Source organism: Helobdella robusta (genome assembly GCF_000326865.2).
Source record: "Helobdella robusta unplaced genomic scaffold HELROscaffold_11, whole genome shotgun sequence".
Lineage (NCBI taxonomy): Eukaryota > Metazoa > Annelida > Clitellata > Rhynchobdellida > Glossiphoniidae > Helobdella > Helobdella robusta.
Genome location: NW_008703617.1, coordinates 2218790 through 2239866, shown reverse-complemented (window position 1 = coordinate 2239866; position 21077 = coordinate 2218790). Strand labels below are relative to the sequence as shown.

At 34.8% G+C, this 21077-nt stretch overlaps 2 protein-coding genes across 2 annotated transcripts; both read left to right on the top strand.

The window, feature by feature from the left end:
• Nucleotides 1-251: 251 nt before the first annotated feature.
• HELRODRAFT_167302 (hypothetical protein) lies at nt 252-12913 on the top strand (the record flags this gene model as incomplete). The annotated part of the gene is made up of 4 exons (XM_009012825.1): nt 252-612; nt 712-11413; nt 11672-12131; nt 12350-12913. The coding sequence occupies 4 exons, from the start codon at nt 252-254 to the stop codon at nt 12911-12913; spliced, it is 12087 nt and encodes a 4028-aa protein (XP_009011073.1).
• A 6259-nt stretch (nt 12914-19172) lies between these two features.
• Nucleotides 19173-20198, top strand: HELRODRAFT_71885 (hypothetical protein; the record flags this gene model as incomplete). The annotated part of the gene is made up of 2 exons (XM_009012824.1): nt 19173-19303; nt 19628-20198. Coding segments are annotated over 2 exons (702 nt in total), but the record flags the coding sequence as incomplete, so codon positions are not given.
• Nucleotides 20199-21077: the final 879 nt, after the last annotated feature.

Genomic DNA, 21077 nt, shown 5'->3' with positions numbered 1-21077 from the left:
TTTTTGAAACATTAAAACACTATCTCACACAAACAACAAAGATTTTTTTATCATTTAAAAAGTTTGAAAACCAACACGAGGGGATGAAATATTTTGAAAAAAAATTTGACTGAACCACAAACAAATCTTCAAACCAACCGCTGGCCAGTGTAACAAACTTTTTTGTTGATTCCCAACGAATGTTCAAATCCTGAATACGAACTCAAATGTGAGTCTCATTGATGACTAGCTAGATTAAATTCAGTCACTCAATGATTCAGCTCAAGTCTGGGATCATTTTTGAAAAATCTACTACTACATGTGAGTCAGAATTAAAGTTAAATTATGTAAATAGTCAGCCAGAAGACAAGTCTTCCTTTAAAATTAAGAAATTTTTCAAATTACATCCGAAACTTCAGCGAATATTTAAAATTATCAGAAGAAAGAGAAAGACAAGATTAAAAAAAATTTACAGTTTAAACGGATGTGAAACACTAGAAAATTTCCCAATAAAAGATGTTGAAAATCGAATAAACGATGTAAAAAAATCAAACAGACTGCAATTTTCGAATGAAATCTTCTCCAAAAATGATTGCCACGTTGTTAGCGGCGAGGATGTTGAAGCATTAAACTGTTAGTTGATCGTTAGTTCCATTTCATTTAGCACTCTTACCTTTGAATGAATTTTTTTAATTATATAAATAAAAATTGTGACATTAAATTTGATTGCAGGTGAAAATAATGAACACTCGCCAATCTATTTCGACAGTCCACTAGTGGCTATGTCGCATCCAACAAACTTTTCGTCCTCATCTCAAATAGGAGACAGTATCAAAAAAAGATTTTGTTTCAACGGAAATACGGATGCAAAAACATCATTGTCCGATATTAAAAATAAATTTTTATATTTTTTACTCGCAAAAACTAACAAATTAAAAATAGGCAACGAGAGCTGCAACAATGTCAACAATCACAGTGATCGTTATTGCATAAAGGGTTTAGCTTTAAATCCAGCACGTTTTTGGAGTAAAGGAACCAAAAGCGTGAATAGAAGAAATAAATATTATCATAATGGGACACGAAGTTTACCAGAAAATAACATATTTTCAAAACTTTCTACAAGCTCAAAAAATATTGAAATTTTTAAAACTGAGCAGAACAAATTGATGAACAGTTCAGAGAAGTCTGATTTATTAACGTCGAAGTTTAGCTCGAAAGAAACAAATCTTTCCAATAAAGACAACAGTTTTCTTGGAAGGAGGTCAACTCGATCTGTTTATAGTAATCGCTCTCGTAGAAGCCAACGCAGCAGTGAAAGAAATACAAGCCAAAGTAGCAGTAGAAATTTACAAGAGGAAAATGATCTGGAAATATTTCCTAATGCCGCTTTCAAACCAAGTGCAAGTCAATTCAGGCATAAGTTTGTTTGCCTTAGAGATAGCACGAATATGGTGAGATGTATTCATACCCAAAATTTTGATCCTAAAAAATCAGTTCAATTCGCGACAAAGTTGGAAGGAGGACAAAATGTTATGACGTGTATGAGGAATGACCCAGATTTGGGGAATCGTAAACTGCATTACCCGCCCAACGAGCAACCTTCTGATATGATACATCTGCACTGTGGTAAGTCCAACTTAGATTTAACTCACAAGAAGTTGTTCGTTCCACCTAATGAGCAACGAAAGGTTAAAAAATGCCCTTCAAACGTGTATTTATCTGCTGACAATCAATTCGTCGTACCGAAATTAAGTTTTTCACGAGACGAACCACGCACAACTTCACATGTCGAACTGCATTCCACCAACATTTACGCTGAAGCGATGTTTGACAAAATAGAAAATGAAATAAGTCAAAATGAAACGTATAAAATGTACAAAAGCAGAAATGATAAAAAAGCGAAAAAACTGCGGAACAAAGATAAAAAAATTAGTAAACGAATTTTACGATTGTTTTCGGCCCATAAAAAAACAAATGATAAATTAAGAAAATCTTTGAAAAAAAACTCAGCGCATGATGGACAGGTTGAGTCAGCCATCGGACAACCGGTTAAGAAGAAAATTAAAACGATAATAATAAAAAAAGATAAGACAAAATCTGACAAACTGGAAGACGATATTCTCAAAACTGAACAATCGAAAAATATCAGGCTGATAAATTTTGGATTCATCAATTTTAAAGTCGGTAATGTTGAGAAATCTAAAACAGGGTCCGTGGCAAAAAAAGTGTCTATCGAATCAAAAGATCAAAACGTGAAATATGAACCAAGCGTAGTTTCGAAGGGTAAAAAATTAAACGTAAAAACTAATCTATCAAGTCAGTATATTTCTAAAAATGAAACGCCAGAGAGTAAATCGAAAGCAGTAACTACAAAAATCACACTTCCCAAAGAAACAAAAAAAGATGTTTCCAAGGTTATTAAACCGTCAAAAGTTATTGCTAAACACGAATCGTTGAAAGCTAAGCCAGGAGAACATCACGCAAAAAGTGAGCGAGCTAAAATAACTTCAGAAGTTCAACCGCCAGACGTTAAAATACAAAAAGTTGAAGCAAAAGTTGAGTCGACAAACCCTAAACCCAAAAAAGGTGATTCGCGAGTCGAAAAGCTGGAAAGAGAGGCAACAAAATTCAAATCGAAAGTTGAAAAAACAGAAATTAAGAAGCGTAAAATTAAATCAGACGTGGAACCTCCAAACCTTAACCTGAAAGACGTTAACAAAAAAGTTGAAAAACTGAAAGTTGAGGGGAAATATAAACCGAGAGAACAAATAAAAGTTGAGCCGGATAAAATTATTTCAAAAGTTAAACCAGTGACTGTAGAAAAAAGAAAAGATAAGTCAAAATTTAAAAAATTAAAATTGGAAACGAAAGAAATTAGACCGAAAATTGTATCACCCGAAAAATTACAACTAAATGAAATGTCATCAAAAAATTACATGAAAGATAAAATAAAAAAAGCTACTTCTAAAGTTGAAAAAATTCCATCAAAAGTTGAGCTACTTGAAGTCAAATCAAAAGTGAAAAAACCAGATGTAAAACCAAAAACCGTTACGACGAAAACAAACCAACTACCAATAGTTGAGGCAAAAGAAGGAAGTTCAAAAATTGCAAAACCAACAGTTAAACCTGACCAACTTTCTTCAAGTACTGTTGAACAACTTCGCAGAGAAAGTTTGAAAATTATGAAACGGAAACATATTGAACCGAGAAAATTTACTTCGAAGAAGGAGCCACCAAAATCACACAATATTATTAAAACCAAAACGCAAAAAAGAGTCTCTGAAGCTGAATCAAAGAAAATTATTCGGAATGAAACTGCAAAAATTAATTCAAAAATTGAGAAATCAAGAAATGAATCAAAAGTGAAAGATTCAAGTATTAAGCAATCGAGCCCTGCAACACCGGGAACAACGTCAACCTCGGAAATTTCGGAAGCAGCTTCAACTACTGTTATAATAATCAAGAAATCAAATAAAACAAAAACTGAACCACTAAAAATTTATGAGCAAAAGTTAAAACCAAAAACTAGCAAACAACTAAATGTTAGAAAAAATACTTCAAATACTATCGAACCGAGTAAGCCCGATGACGATCGCCATAAAAATAAAATGCCCACACCCATAACACCTGCAGTTATTAGGCCAAATATCGCATCTAAAGAATTCACGAAGCATTTTATTGAAATCCCCGATAAAAAAGTTTCTTTTTCAAAACACACAACTGAGCCTGACAAGACGGTTTCAAATAACGTTCGGTCCAAGAAAAATTTAAAAATTAGTAGGGAAGATGTAAAACCGGATGTGACGTCAACAGTTCAACCGGCAACAACAAAGAAGCCTTGTGTGGAAATCTCAGCATGTAAACTCTTAAAGACCTATCGGCCGATAATTGGAGAACCATTGAAATTGAACGAATCGGATCATTTCAATCCGCTTACGAAGATGAGAACAGAAGAATATGATCCGAGAACTAACAAGAGATTAAGAAATTATATTTCACAGAGCGAAAGTTGCAGCTCCTCAACCATGGAGGCATTAATGCATTTCTTCCCAGAGAAGCAACTCAGGAAACGTTACGGAGTGTCGAAAAGAAGCAGGAACAAAAAATATCCCAACTCTTCCACAAATTGTTCTTCAAGCTATAAATTATTATCATCACCTAATAACATGATAACATCAACAATCAACAAATCAAATCATGAAATAGTTCCTCAACAAAAATTTTATCATCGCAAAAACACAGATTCTCTAAATAATAACCGCCAAGTTTCTTATAATTCAATATCATCCGAATCGATTGAAAAAATAGATCCTGCAAATTATTTTAATTTTTCACGAATGCTGTCAACAAACACCAATGCTAGAAACCTTTCAACATTTTTTTCATCCAATACAGTCGTCCATAACGAAGCTCAGCAAATTGTTAGCAACGCTTATATCCACGTGAAGCCAGCAACGAATACTGAACATAATTCATCTAAAAGCGAAACTTTCTTGAAGCCGATGCCCAAAACTGTGCTATCGACCGAACGAGTCAATAAATTCAAAGTTATGAAGAAAATCATATCAAATATTTTCCAACCAAGAACAAAAATTGACAGTTTTCAAAAACCAATGCAATTTACACTGACAAAGAGCAAAATTGAGCCGAAAGTGAAATGTTTTAAAAATGTTACATCTGAAATTTTCAAACTACCGCCAAAGTCAAGCGTCTTCAAAATTAACGGACAGCGTGTAAAAGTGTTCGATACGAGACAACGGGAAAAAAGTTTAATGAAAGCACAAACGAGAAGTTCAGTTATATCTGTAGAAAGTTTTTTACAACCGCTGAAACCGACAATTAAAAGAACAACTTCAAATGTTAATATAATCAAAAAACTTGTTAAAAATGTAACTGATGTTTCTGACGAAGAAGAAAATTTATCTGACGCGAAACAAGATGGAGTTGCACAAACCTCCTCAACAGTTTACAAATCATGCAAAAATAATTTGTCTTCTAAATCACATTCTTTAACATACGAAGATAAAACTTCTGATTCTAAAACCGTTGAAAAGTCTCAGAAAAACATTAAATCAACATCAAAGCTATCAATTGAGAACAAAGATGTTGATCTTCAAAAAACACCAGAAAGCCATATTAAAACGATGACTTCATCGCTAAACAATTTCAACGCTAATTCCGAAATCAGTAAGAGCTCTTCAAACGTTCCTTCAAAAAGCTCTGAAGAGTCACTCAAGAATGAAACTGAAACAAGAATAAGTAACGAAACGCATAAAAGTTTCAAATCGAGCGATGTCAGGTTAAATAATATTAAAAAACATACTTCTTCAACATTTCCAACTTCAGCGATAAACGTATCATTACACGAAGCTCCTTATAAATGTTACGCTGGTTTTGATTTGTTTTCTAATAAAGTTAAATTATTTTGGAGTAGTTTAACACCTAGATTTAAGAATGTAACAGAAGAAAATAAATTTAAAAGAAAAGAAAGAATGAATGAAAAAAGTACGACAACCATTTTGAGCGAAGAATATATGAGACCAGGGAATGCAAAAAATAAGCCTACTAATATGAAATCAGTGAGCATCTATCCTTCCAATGAAAAAAATTGTTCGGTTCAAAGTGCGAGTGAACCAAACAAAAGCCAAGATTTATCTGACGATTTAAGTTCTATTTGTTCAACTAACAAAAACACAAGGGAAAGCACACATAGAGATAAAACACGCAGCGCTAAAGAGGATTCCTCCACAATCAATCAAGAAATTTCATCTGTAGAAGATCTAATAAGAGATTCATTGGTTAAGATTTATAGTAAAAAACAAATTTCTTCAACATTTCCAATCTCAAGCAAAGATGTCTCATTCAATGAAACTAATTTTAAAAGCTACGATGACTTCAACTTTTTCCCAAATAAAGTTAAATTATTCTGGAAAAATCTGACGCCCAAATTTACAGAGAAGAAAGAAAATAAGGAAAACGTGAGTAGCGCAAAAAAAATTCCCATGAAAGAATTTTTCCTACCAGAAAACATTGAAGATAATAAATCTGAGCATTTGAAATCGTTGAGCGAATATCCTTCGAACGCAATAAAATTTTCAGTCAAAAGTATGAGTAAATCGGGTGATGATCAAAATTTATCCAGCCAGCTAACTTCTTTCAACTCCATTTACGAAAGTATCAGAAGAGATCCATCAGAAGCTAAAATACGGGACGCTAAGGAGGGCACTTCAATAAAAAATCAAGGAACTACATCAAAAAATGATTCATTAAAAGAGTCCCCAGTTTTCGTTCATAAAAAAATGCAAACTTGTTCGATATTTCCCGTTTCAAGCCAAAATCTCTCATTGCATGAAACGCATTCAAAGAGTTACGGTAATTTTAATTCATATCCCAACAAAGTTAAATTGTTTTGGAACAATTTGACACCTAAACTGAAGCATGCAACTGTCACAAATGAACCTTACATGAAAAGAGAAGATAATAAAACAAGCACAACAAAAATTCATAACAAAAAATTTACTAAATCAGAAGAAAATAATTTAAAAAAGTGTGAGCTTTCAGAATCAGGGAGTAAAAATGAAGTCAGTAACTCCAGTGGCTCCGTCAGAAACCCGATCGAATCAAACACAAACCAGCTATCCGTCTACATCAGTTCGACTGATTTAACTCAAGGAAACAGCTGGATAGACAATCCCGAACAACCGACAAGTTTTGAGATTACTGCACCCGTGAGAAATAAAAACATCTTCTCTGATGAAAATTTGTCAGATAAAAGTCGTAAACCAAAAAAGGAAAAAGAAGTTACTGAAAATTCAATATCAGTAAACAAAAATCAGCTCAGTAACTTGAGTGATTCACTGAAAGACACCATTGAATCAGACAAAAGTCAGCAGTTGCATACTTCTATAAGTTCATTTGATCTATCTCGAGGACGTAGTTGGATTAATAACTCGGACGCAAGAAAACAGAGCCTCGACGTTATCACCGGGACAAAAAATCCTTACGGCACATCTGAAAAAATTTTGTTAAGTGGACATTTTAAACCAAAAATCAACAGAAAAATAATTGAAAATATATTGAACAAAAATTATGTTAGCAACCTGGGTGATTCGGACAAAAATCAACGTTTAGCCACCACTTTTACGAATTCAAATGATTTCTCTCAAGAAAGCAACTGGATAAATAATTCTCAAATGAACAGACACTTCGCGGAATATATCGCGTCTTTAAGAAATAAAAAAATTATATCTGATGATAATTTGTTTGGAAGAATTTTTAGATCAAAAAACAACGTGAAATTATTTGAAAATTCAAAATTAAGGAACAAGAATCAGTTGATTACCTTCAATGAATTACCCGAAAACGCGAAAAAATTACCTCTCAATATGAACTCCATCGATATTATGCACGGAAACAACTGGGTAGATAATAATAGAGCGAGTAGACAGAGCGTTAAAACAATTGCATCATCAGTAGGAAACAAAAGAATTACGTCTGAAAAAAATTTATTAAACGGAAATTTTAGATCACAAAACATTGTCGAACAATCTGAAATCTCAAATTCGACGAGTAAAAATCAAGTTAGTAACATTAGTGGCTCCCTCAAAAACGCTACCAAATCAAACAAAAACCAACATTTCTCAAATATGTTTTCACATAAAGACGTCTGGGTGAATAATTACGAGACAAACAGACAAATCATTGATATTATTGCATCCTTAAAAATTAAAAATATCACTTCTGAAGAAAAATTGTTCAATAAAATTCGTAGATCGGAACAAATTGGAAGAAATTTAAAAAACTTGAAATCTGCGAGCAAAAATCGTTTCAGAAACTTGAGTGATGGTGGTGCAGTTAAAAATGCACTTGAGTCATCAAATGGAATGAAAAAGTTACACATACACATGAGCTCCGTTGATTTAACTCGAGCAGACAGATGGATGAATAGCTCGGAAACAAAAAGAGAAAATCTTAAGGTTACTGCATCAACAGGGAATCAAAGAATTTTATCTAAAACAAATTTCTTTGAAAAGAACAACACCGAGAAATTGTTTTTAAACCTCTTCGGTAGTGACACCAAAAAAATTTCATCAACAGCCCTAGATAAAAAAATCAGCCAAAAAGTTGATTCAAAAGTTTTAAATGCAAACAAAATTGTTTCAAAGGGCAAGTTGAAAGTTGAAAGTTACGGAAATAACAACTCATTTTCAAATGAAATTAAACAAATTTTAAAGAAAATAACTCCGATGCTCAAACAAATTACAAACAATAACGAACTCTCAAATATTCTGAATGAGAGGAAGAGAAGGAGGGATGGAAATAGTTTCAACGCTGCTTATAAAGATGTCGGGGACAGGCTAGATTTCAGGAATCCCCTGCGTACCTCTATTAGAAATGAAACGGAAACTCATGAGAAAATCCAATTGAATGAAAAATTTAGCGAAAATAAATTCGCTGATAAGAAATATGAAAAATTTAAATTTGAAACGAAAGAACAATTTTCTAACTCTGACGCATTGAGGAAAAGCACCAGACTCAAACCAAATTTACTATTTAGAAATAAGTATTCAGCACTAACAAATAATAACAGATCCCCCGTGTTGCAAAATATAAATTTTGTTAAAGATAAAATATCAAACAACCAAATTGATAACAAATTATTTTTTAGATCTTTCTCTGTTTTAAGACAATCAAATAAACCAATTACTCACACAGATGCAATAGACCGCCAGCAGAAGTTTGAAGGAAATGTAAGCGGCGAAAAATTCAGTCCAACAAATTCGAAAAAGTTCTGGAGGACGTTGACTCTGATGTCCAATAAGCAGAATGTAGCTGCTGATGATGCCAAAATTGAACAGAAGATAAAAATACCAAAGAGCCCCATACCGCCTGTGGAAGACGGGAGGGCTTTTCGGCAAAATGTTTTCCACAAAACTCTACAATCCCTTCGCAAAAGTCCCAGGACGTTGGAGATTGAAGATTACTTAACGAAATCTGACTCTGCCTGGTACTTAAAAAATGTTCCACTAATTCAACAAAAATTTTCAAGACTAAAATCAAATATTGTAGAAAACAAACTTGACTCTGATCCAAACCGTCGGACGAAATCGAGAGCATCGAGTTATAAAAGTCCGACACAATCCAAAATGAACATCGACGAAATACGTAGCAAAGATAATTACATAAAAAAAATTTCCACTCCCCCGCTTAAAGATATTTCGTTTAATAAATTGGATCTCAGCACAAATGTTCCAGGTAAGAAGATTAAAGTTGATGCGTTGATGACAAAGTATGCAGATAGCGATCGAATGAAAGAAAACTTAAACAACGTCAACATTTTAAAAGGAAAACGTTCACCAACGCCAATCACTACGGTAGAAACTGCTAAGAATGAACATCAAAAGAATGAACACCAAAATGTTGCAGTCAGCAAGACTCCAAACAATCAAACGAGCAGTAACGTACCATTGCCAAGCAAACTGAGATCACCATCGCCTCACAGAGAGTTCATTGAATCAACTTTGTCATCTTATAAAAATTATTCCAACCAACGCACCACCGGTACATCATCATACCAAAATAAATTAAAAGTTGTTACACATATTCCGTCTCGACTGAACGAATATATGAAAGGAAAGGCAACGGAAAGACGAAAAGAGTCGCTTGATCAAAAGCCACCTCATTCCACCAACAAACTTTCCAGCTCAAATTTTTTATCGCCTCCGTTAAAGTCGCCACTCTTGCGCAGAGAAGAAATAAAATCGACGATATTATCGTACAGAAACTCTCATTTCAATTTTGCGTCTCCACGTCAGAGCGGCACATTTTTGAACAACTCTGCCGCAAGCAGTCATTTGAAAAGATACACACCCAATGCCGAATTTTATCAGAAACTAATAAACAAATATAGAAGTGAATTTAAACACAATTTGAACGAAGATAGAACGAATTTAGTAACGGAACAAAGTGTTGATGGTAGAAATGGAAAAGGCAGATTGGAAAAAATTGACGGTTTAAAACGGTTTAATGGCGAAAGTGATTATTTTTCGGGAACGCCGCAGTCAATGAACAATTCTTCGATAACTCCAAAAATGGATGCGCCGTGTAACAGTGAAACGAACAACCAATCTGGAAATGAAATCACCAGACCTAGCTCACATTCGCATTTTCATAAACAAGAATACAGACCTTCTGGTAACCAGAAAGTTTACAGCAGTAACATTTTAGATAATCCGCAAACAAAATTCTCTCGTGAATTTCAAAATGAACTTAAACGAAATCGAAGTAGGACCTTTGAAAAAAAAATCAACGAATTGATGTCAGAAAACGCAACACATTTTCCAACCTCAAAACAGTCAAGATACAACGCGGATTGCGGCAAAACAAAATTTTCAGAAAATCGTCTTGAGAAACGTTCATCTAAATCATCAATTAGTGTTAAAATAGATGAATTTTTAACCGTGAATAAAAAAAGTTTGGCTAACGCAGTTGATTCTATAGATCTAATGAAGAAGAATGCATTGCTGGGAAACAACGGCACTAATCAAATGAACAGAGTAAAGAATGAATTATTTGAATCGACAATTAGTACCCGTACAGACCAGAGCACTAAAAATATACTCGAATCAAAAAGTAAAGTTGATGAAAATGAACAACCAATTATTTCTTACAACACAGCAAATACTCATTGGTCAATTGATACGTCAAACAGAACTGATAACACGCAAGAAACGAAACCTTTTGAAAAAAGTAATTTGAAAAAATCTGAGAGCACATCAAATCATTCAAGGTGTGCGCTGCATTCCGTCAAATCGTATGAAAAAAGAAGAGTCAATTTCGTAGATGACAAAATGTTGGTATCAGATGAGAAGCACACGCAAAAAACGTTGAAAACTCCAAAATATACGGTGAAGCAATATGAAAAAATTGAAACAAATACGTCTGTTCAGCCTAAAAGGAAATCAGACAAGTCGTCCAATTGTTCAAAATCTTCACTGTCTGAAAAAAATTCTGAAAAATCCATCAAATCCAAAAAATCTTTAGAAAATGAAGCCCCCAAAACATCAAAAGATAGAATTTTACATGCTATTGAAAGCAAGACGTTGACTGCAAAACCATCAGAGGATGAATTTACACAGTGTGATAATAACACCCCTACTTCAAAAGTTCTGGGAAACAGGGATCAGCCCTGTATAAAAAGAACACCAACAAACGAAAATGAATATAAAACGACGTCAGATAACCACAAAAATAAAACTCTCCTACAAAATAACAATTATATTGAAAACTTTTCTGAAAAGTTAAAAGTTAAACCAAAGTCCAACTCGCAAAACATCAAAAACCAAAAACATGAAAACAAAACAAAAAAAATGTCAAAACCCAAACTCGAAAAGAATATCAAACGGGTAGGAAGAGAAACAGCAAGAATAATAAAGTTAGTTGAAGATGATGCAAAAAACAATCGGCCAAAAATAATTAACCTTTTTCAAGGTTCAAATCTTGATGTCTCGGGACAACAAAACCTCCAACAAATAAACAAGCCAACCAATTGTTTACTACTTCAACAAACACACAAACCAACCAATTGTTCACCACACCAACAAACACACAAACCAAACAATTGTTCACCAATCCAACAAACACACAAACCAACCAATTGTTCTTCAGTCCAACAGACACACAAACCAACCAGTTATTCGCCCAGCTCAAAAAAGTCACCGACCACGTCAGCTAATTTTTATGAAAATTCAGCATCAAATAAAACCACCGTCTATTCTCAACCACACCTGTCGCCACAACCAGTAAAACGTCCCAATAAAATTTCAAAACAGAAAGTGGATGTACAGAAACAACATGTACAAAATCCAAACGTACAAAATCATTATGTGCAAAATCAAAGTTTTGGTGTGACCTTCCCACTGAACCCTGATCAAATGCAATCCAGACCTCCGCCTAAAAACCGGATGCAGTTGGTCTGCCTTCCCATAAAAGATTCTGAAAACGTGAAGCGGTTAGAACTGCAGTCTGTCTCAATTGCACCACAAAATTGTCAGTCAGTTGACGAACAACAAACAACATCTAAGACATCAATTGTTACAAATCCGGCACCTACATTCATGACTCAGGGCAGAATGTATGACTCTGTACCGATGGTGACTTGAATTTTTTTCTAAATTTTCAATTTACATCTTGATGTTAAACATATTTATAGAATGTAAATAGTTTATTTTTATACATTGTGTATTTTCTTTTTGAAATCAATACAAAGTTTCTGTTAAAAAAAATCTGAATAAAAAATATTTCAATGTAAATAACTTGATTATTACTGGACATATTAATACAATGGACGAAAATTATTTTAAATTTTCAGCCAGGGGGAAAAGAAGGATCAAAACCCTTGAACTCCGACAAGGCTTACAACACTCCACAGACAAACTTCCCACTACCATTCCCACAATCTTGTAAACAAGTTCCCATTCTAACTCGAAACATCAACGAGACGGTTAACAAAAATATGCCGTCGGTCCAAAAAGCAAATACTCCTTCGTTATACCAACCTAACGCCGGGAGAAACAACACCCACTTCAACGAAAATAACAAAATTAAAATCAACAAAAATAATAACAACAACAACAACAACAACAACGGTGTTACAAGGAGCTTAACACCAGCTTCAACTCAAAATTTTTGTCTTATATTACATTCAAGACATCGAGATGATGACATAATGACGTCGAATCGGGTGGAGAAGTTTCCGTGTGGCGTTGGTTTATGGAAAGGAGTGGAGGTAGAGAGGAGGCGAGGTATACCCCGGAATCGTTTAAAATGTACCACAGCACACCCGAACGCAGACGAATTAATAAAAGTTTTATTGGAATATAAAAATCTAGTACTTTTCAATCAGAGAACCACATTCGTTATAGGAATTTTTTAATTTAAATCACTTAAAATATAAGAATGAAATCATTTTTTGGAATAAATTTTTAATCCTAATGAAAAAAGAAATTAAATGACAACCTGGAACTTTTTAAAACTTAGGACAAGACGACGTTTTGTTTGCAGAGACAAGAAATGCAAGATTTTAATCATGAATTTTTCAAGCAATCAACCAGCACATTTTGAAATGAACTTGGCACAATTATTAGCTAATCGTTTTAAAATACTTTTAATTGAAAATTAAAACAATAAATTATCTAACTCAATATATATTAAAAAAACAAAGTAAAAAAAGTTATTTGTTTATTTCCAATGAAGATTATTACGTCAAGAAATAAACTTTAGTGCAAATATTTTAAATATCTCTAATATAATCATAATAATAGCATTTTTTTTATTTAAAAACCTTTCAGGGTTTTAAATTTAAAAAATTTTAATATCCTCGCGTACGCTTTATATGTTTGTATTTAAAGTCTAGAAATATCATTGATGAAACATCTCAAAAGTTTTCGAAGTGGGAGAGAGAGATAGAATTTGCTTGTTTAGCACTGGTAGGTCTTTTTTTTCATTTTTATTTTTCAATATTTCCATTTGTCTATAGATAGATCCGAAGAAACCTAATGATAATGTTGCCAGTAAACTGTTAAAGAGTATACGTTCATATAAATATACCTACATAAAAGAGAGAGAGAGAGAAAGAAATATTTGTACCAAACAATTTCTACGAAAACAAATTTAGTTTGAATTTTTACCTTTCATTCAAGGTATATAATAATTTGTAAGTCAGCAGCAGGAGAATCTAATGAAATTAAGAAGGCGTGCTCAAAAATCCATCAATGAATATTGGATTGGCAACGAAAGCCAGTGAGAAGTGCTTACATCCATCAACCAAACGAAGTGAATTACTGAAAGATTTAGAAAGAAAATATTCCTTCCTATCGGCCAAATTTTCAAAAGGTTAAATTCTTGAAAATTTTTGAGTTTTATTTTTTTACAATGGGAATGCTCGTGCGCATGCAATTTTTACTCTTTGTAAACGTGCTGGTTTCGCTTCATTTAAAGTTCTGGCTGACACTTGGACGCTCAGTTGCTAATTAAAAATTACCAATATTATTACGTACGATTAAACATGAATTAATCTTTTCATCTGATTGGAAATTTTATCGAAATTGTCGAGATATTGATTTGTTTTTGGCACGAACATAGCAGCTTCGCCACTACTGAAACAATCAGTCTGTAAGAACAACAAGCAGCGATTTACCAAATCGTTCATCTCGTCGTCGCCTAACTTCCGATCACGTTCAACTCCAAAAAAACTTTTAAAACCAGCACACATCAGTCCAAATAATTATAAAAATCCAAAAGCTTGGGATGAAACGTCGAAAAAACAGTGGAGCACTTCATTCATCTCCCTCGCTAGATCACTTACAAACTCAAAATTTGATAAGAAGCAAAGCTCCACAGCACAAAATTCAAATTACCAAAAAACTTTTTCAAAAAATGGCATCACGTTTGGCGGGTCCAGTTACGCAAATGTCAAACGATTGATTTCAGAACAGAAGATAAAACTAATGCCGAAACTTTCAAATGTTGTTGACGTCATACCCGAGAAAAAGTTTTCTACAAATTATCTGAAACCTTTAAAATCAAACATCAATTTCCGCTCATCAAATCAAGCTGATTCACAAAAATATGAAGACCCAAATTTGTATAAGCTTGAATCGTGCGATTATTTTAATGAAAAAAACGAGCGATTAAGAAAAAGAAATAATTTTTTAAAAGAAAATTTTACTGATGGTCTTTCGGATAAAAGTTCGTCGAATTTGAATCAAAGTGCAGCAAAGACAGTGGATCTCAGATACGAACACACAAAAAACAAGGAGCATGACATCAAAACTTCAACTTTGAACCGCAAAAATATTTTCAACAATTTTTCAACGGTACAGAAGAGGACTGAAGCAAATTTGAGAGGTCTGCAAAGAAACTCTGATGTGTTCTCTTTCGAAAAGAAACATGACGAATTAAAAATCACTAAACCAACTACCTCAAAAAGTAGCAAAACTCTTTTAAAAACCCCAATGTACAGTAGAACAAATCTCGATGAGCACAGGTTTGACTGGAAAGCTCCTTCTAAAACACCAACAAAGAAAACCGTTAAGCTGGTGACGCCGAAAGCGAGCAAAACTAGCGTAGGTTTAACCTCTTCGCAAATTCAGCGTTCTAACAAAATCAAAACAAGGAAGCCAACCGGCTTCCCAATCGACAAACAACTCCTGGTGAGCAAAAAAAGCAACACCAGCTTAAGCTCCAGTCTACTGAACGACAAAAAATTCAACGGAACTGATGAAAAATTTACAAATCATTCAAAAAACACTTCAAAAAATAATTTAATACAACCAAATCGCGACAATGATAATTTAGGAAGTGAGAAAATGCCTAACTATGAAAGTTTAAAACATTCACTTCGGCCGAGATCTGTAGGCATGTCAAATGGAAGAAACTATTCATCGAATAAACGAGATTTTAATGATTCAGAAAATGACAAAAGCAACAAAAGTGAATCAGGTAATTTTATAAACCAATTAATTTCTATCACGTCAAAACATGACAAAGCTGCTAAACCCAATTCTTCTTTCTCGTCAACTGAGATTGACATTGCAGATTATAGAAATAATTTTAAAAATTTCACAGGCAGAGAGAATAATCCGCACTCCATCTCACCTGAGAGTAAGGAATTGGAGGAAGCAATCAACAAGTTTTCAAATTCTTTGAAGGAGGCCACCGATTATTTAAACCAATTGCAACCAGTCACGTTGAAATGCGAACACGGTAATAAAAAAAATTCAACAATTAACCAGGATACAACACGGATTCTACAAGCGATGAACGGAGATTTCAATAAAAACAATGCAACATTGACGTCCTCATCAGGTGACCGACGAAGTTACAACAGCCACTTTCAAAATGTTACTCCGAAGAAAGGGCATTTGAACAAGACACCGATCAACATGCAAGCAGTACAATCAGTCCTTGAAGCTGAAGAACATTCTCAAATTGACATCGAAAAAATTTCACAAAACCCTCATAGAAACAGCAGAAATACTGCTGATAAAAATTATTTACCTGCTACTTATAACAACCATAAAGCGAATAACATCAGCAAGACCAGCAATACCAGAGTTCATCCACGAAGCGAACAATCAAACGAATCACCCGTTCCCACCGCGATTCAATCGCTAGATTCGTCGGTCGAACCTACAAGTAAGAGGCAGAATGGAGAAAATGTAGGCAGCCATGAATCTTCTACGCCAGCTTATAAAGACGTCCACAACAAATCTCACTCACATAAAATTTCTTACAGTGCAGTGAGGAATTCAGCTGCTTATCACAACATGGAAGCATTCAAGAAGACACATTCAGAAATGATTGATATGCCTGATGCTGAAAATTTCTTACAGTCCTACAAATCTCAACACGGAAGAAATTTCATGCTGCACAAAGGCGACCAGCAGTACGGAATCACAGAGTTGAAGAATGATCGGCCCTACAGAACGAAAAATAACACCAACTTATATGTATCTTATAACACGGAACATAAGAAAGACTTCAACGTGTCCAAAAACATTAGAATCTCACAGACAACATCAAAAAAAGCAGATGGCAATAAAACAGATACAACACCTGATGAAAATGGGCAGAGGGTTAATGAAAAAAATTCATACGCTGATAAAGAGAAGAGCGTTTCAAAAGCAGATGAAAGTAATTCTAGGAAGCAACTTGCAAAGAAAAGTTTTCCAGCTGTCACGTCTCCAACGTTTCGAAATCACAGAGGACCGCTCAGTAGCTCACCTCCTCAACCAATTTATAGTTTGTGGAATAAAAACATGAACAGACAGAAACAAGTGTTTCCTCGAAATGGAATGAACAATGTAGTGAAAAATGTAACAAAAAATGATTCTCAATCCGGTGAACATCCTCCACAGGCAAATGAAAAAGATAAAGAACATGAATCTCAGGATGTGTTCTTAAAAAGCAAGCCGACATACCACGGTAGAGGAGACGAAGCATATGACAAGAAGTTTTCAAACCATTTTCACGAGCCGTCGAATTCGAAGTTGGCTTACAGCGATAGTTACGAGGTTCTGCCAAGTTGTGACAATGTTTTGAAAAAATTGAGGAGCGTTTTGCAAGCTCGTGCCGAACATTCAGAAGAACCATTCGAAGTCAACAAGTTTTCAAAAGTTCCAAATGAAAAAGGAAACTCGATGTATAAAAACGTCAAAAAATATTTAGCGGAAAGAGCCGATGAAGAAATAAAAATAAAAATCTTTTCGCCAGACAAACATCGATTTGATTACAAAAACCCGTATCAAAAATTTGACAACAAAAAATTACAAAGAACAAAAGAAATGAAGTCCAAATCATCAGTCGCTAATTCATCTTCAGTTAAATCTATGCCAGATTGTCAAACTGAGAAGAAGAAACTCGTAGACCAAGCTGTCTCAACTCACGACAATTATATCTCGGACCTGCACGAACAGATGAAGGAAATGTCGAATGGTTTGTATAATCCGGAGAAACATAACTTTTGTTTGAAGAACGAGGAAATACAGACGGACGTAAACGACGCAAGTTATCTGCCCAAAGAAAGTGATGCTAAAATAGACAAGTGTAAAAATGTGTTGGAGAAACAATTAAGTGGAGGTCAAATGAAGTCTGATGAAAGAAACAATCTTTCCTTCAAATATTCTTCCAACAGTGCCGAAAAGATGTCAGAAAAAGAAAAATTTTCAAAAATGCCGGAAATGAATGGCGAAATACTCCCAGGTGGAGAGATAGATGTTGAAAGACTGTTGCCCACGCCTCATAAAGAAGTGGATGATATTGATTCTTCTAAGATAATAAGTCAAACGGCAGATTCCGGAATTTTTGAAAAAAATCCAAATACGGAACAATCGAAGAAAGATTCGTCCGGGTGCCTCACGAAAAGTAGTTTCGATTCCAAATTAAAAAGAAAACCTGAATCGAAAGAGGAGAGCGGCGATCGTGAGATGGACGAGATAAAAATGAAAACGTTCGCTTCTTCCAAAAAATGTTTGGATGACATTCTCGGAGACCAACAAGCGCGTTACGAGAACGACATTTTGAAGAACGTCTCCGTCAATACTCCGGAGAAAAACTTTGACGATCAGCTGAAATGTGCCAACAACGTTCACCAGTCACACAACAAATCTGACTCAAGTGGCAGGAAAAAACAGCTGGACTCAACTTCTTCAACTACGAAAGCTACAGCAAGCTTAAAAAACAATATAAACCTGACTCCAAAAACGACAGAAAAAACTTACATCCCCAATCAAACTTCGTTCCTACAAGACATGAAAAACATACTCAGCAGCAGCCACAGCGTACAAAAGCACAAATCACATTCGGATTCAAATTCAAAGAAATCCTTGCTGACGGATAAACTCTCCGACATTCCATCACTTGAGCGGAATTATTACAGGAGTTCGCAGTACGCCAATCAGCAGCAGTACTCGTCGACGTCGCAGATCGATCCCCGACGTGTCCAGCATATCAAACAACAAATCGTCCTCAGGCCAACCTACCTTAACAAGGAAAAGTTATTGACCTCGGGTCAGAAAAGTCAGAACAGTTCAAAGGTCGAGGTCACTTCCGCCAAGCAATCTACTCTGCCGGCATATGAGATTGTCGTCAACTGCGAGAACATCGTGCCCATGCTGCACAGTCAGAAGAAGAAACACAAAAAAATGAACAACCCCGCCCACGTTGAAGATAACCAGCCAGCGGTCCTCCAGGCCAACCTCGCACACATGCTGCCCTCCAACAAGAAGGTCACTACGCGAAAAATCAAACAGATCGTTCAGCAGTCCTCTAAAAATAGAGCCAATATCAAAAAGTTCGATGGCGCGCCAAATCATCATGCACCTGTTAGTTTAATTATTCAAAATAATTCATTTCCATCGTTGCTTGTTGGATTGTTTCATTTTATTAAAATTGCATTTATTTATCGTTAACGTTTGAAAATTCATTCAATGCTAAAACTAACAGTTATATTTTTTTGACTAAAATTCTCTCAGTTATTCAAATCCTTTGCTGATATTTTCATCACTAGAACGAAACTCTCGGGAATTATTGCACGCCAATAAGGAAACCCTCGCAGAAGCATCTGGAACTACCATTAAATTTTCAACAACCAAAAGCATTTCTTCCTCCTCGTCATCTTTCCAATCCGCCACAGCAACAACAGCAACAACAAAAACATCAACAACAACAGCAACAATACCTACAACAAAAACAACAACGACAAGACTCGCAACTACAATTTCAATCACAAACGCAGCAACACCACACTCCAATTAAACTTCCAGTGCAAAATTGTAAGCCCTTCGACAAACACAAAAATCAACAGCAACAACAGCAACAAGATATGTCTCAACAAACATTAACAACAATCCCAGATGTATATATTCCGCAATTTCCAAACCAGCAACAACAACAACATCAGCAACAACAACCACAATTTTCACGCCAACCACGACAACTAAAATTTCCAGAACAGCACCTGCATCAACCACACCTACCACAACAGCAGCAGCAGCAAAAAATAGATCATCACCAAGCTACGCAACAACAACAATGCCAACATTCATGTCTTCAACAACAAAATTTTTGTTTTCATTCCCAAGACCAGCAACCACATTTTCAACCGCAGCATCGGCAACAATTTCAATATCAACATCAACCTCAACAGCAATATTCACAGCAACAAAATCTGTCTCAAATGCAACAATGTTTGCAACATCAGAAACAACAACCACGTTGTCAAACGCCACATCCACAGCAATGTTTGCAAAAACAATATCAGCAACAATCTCATCAACAAGAAACACAACACTTCCAACAACAGCAACAACAGTGCCAACAACAAGACCTACCACACGAGCAGCATTACTGTCAGCAGCAACAACAACAACAATCTCAACAGCAACCGCCAACACAAGATCAACAATATTTTCCGCATCATCAACGAGACCACAGTCAACAACATCTACCGCAGCATGAAACTTGTTTGCAACAACCACAGCAGCAACCACCGAATCCGCATCAGCAAAAATATTTCAAGCAGCTGCAACCGTCGCAGCAACAAAACTTCCGACCAAATCACGCCACAACAACAGCAAAGAATAAAAAAATACCAAGAGACGACGCTCAACAATCAAACCTACCGGAGATTCAAGTGTGCGATTCATCGCTCTGCCTAACGAACGCTCCATGGTTCAATGACCACAAGATCACCGTCAAGCCAGCCAGCCGAGTCATGCCCAACCAGTTCACATGTCCAGCCACTTGCCTGTCACACAAGCAATATCTGAGAGAGATCAACGAGAATGAATCGAATGCTCTCCAACAAAATCAGGTCATAACATTCCAACCGCCTCCCAATGAAATTCACGTTTTATCAAGGTTCATCATTTGTAATTGATAAAGTTTTTTCTACCTATTCGCCGGTTAATTAGATTTATAAATTAATTAAATGTTTTGTAACATAATATTTGAATGAATAATTACAAAAGGAATTATGAATAATTTGATCAAATCCTTCTTAGGTGTAAGCAAAAACCATGCCCTGAAATAGAGATGAATGAAGGATTGAAGGACGTTTTGTCGTACAGGCGTCAAGAGCTGGAACGAACAGAGAAATAAATTCTTCCTGTTAAATGATCATATCTATTATCTCTAAATTATTTGAATCGCGATCTTTATTTATAATACTGTTAACATCCCAGCAATTATCATCATATGAAATAATTATTTTATTATTGTACTGTTCAACAAATTAAAATTAGTTCGTAATTGCTTCCAGTTTTTGAAATTGTTTATGGTAAAGTAGCAAGAGACTCAAATGTTATAATGACCAATTTTTATTGAGAATAAATATTCTTAAACAAGATGTTTTAGATTGAAACTGATATAAGAATGCATGTAAAGATACTCTAACTCAATGAAACTAACTCATCATTTTATTGTATTTCCAACGATCCCGAAATTTTTTACAAAGTGTTTTTCATTCTACCCAAGTATGACAAATCGATCATAATAACAGTTTTAGTCGCGCACAAATGTACGAACAAATTCTTTAT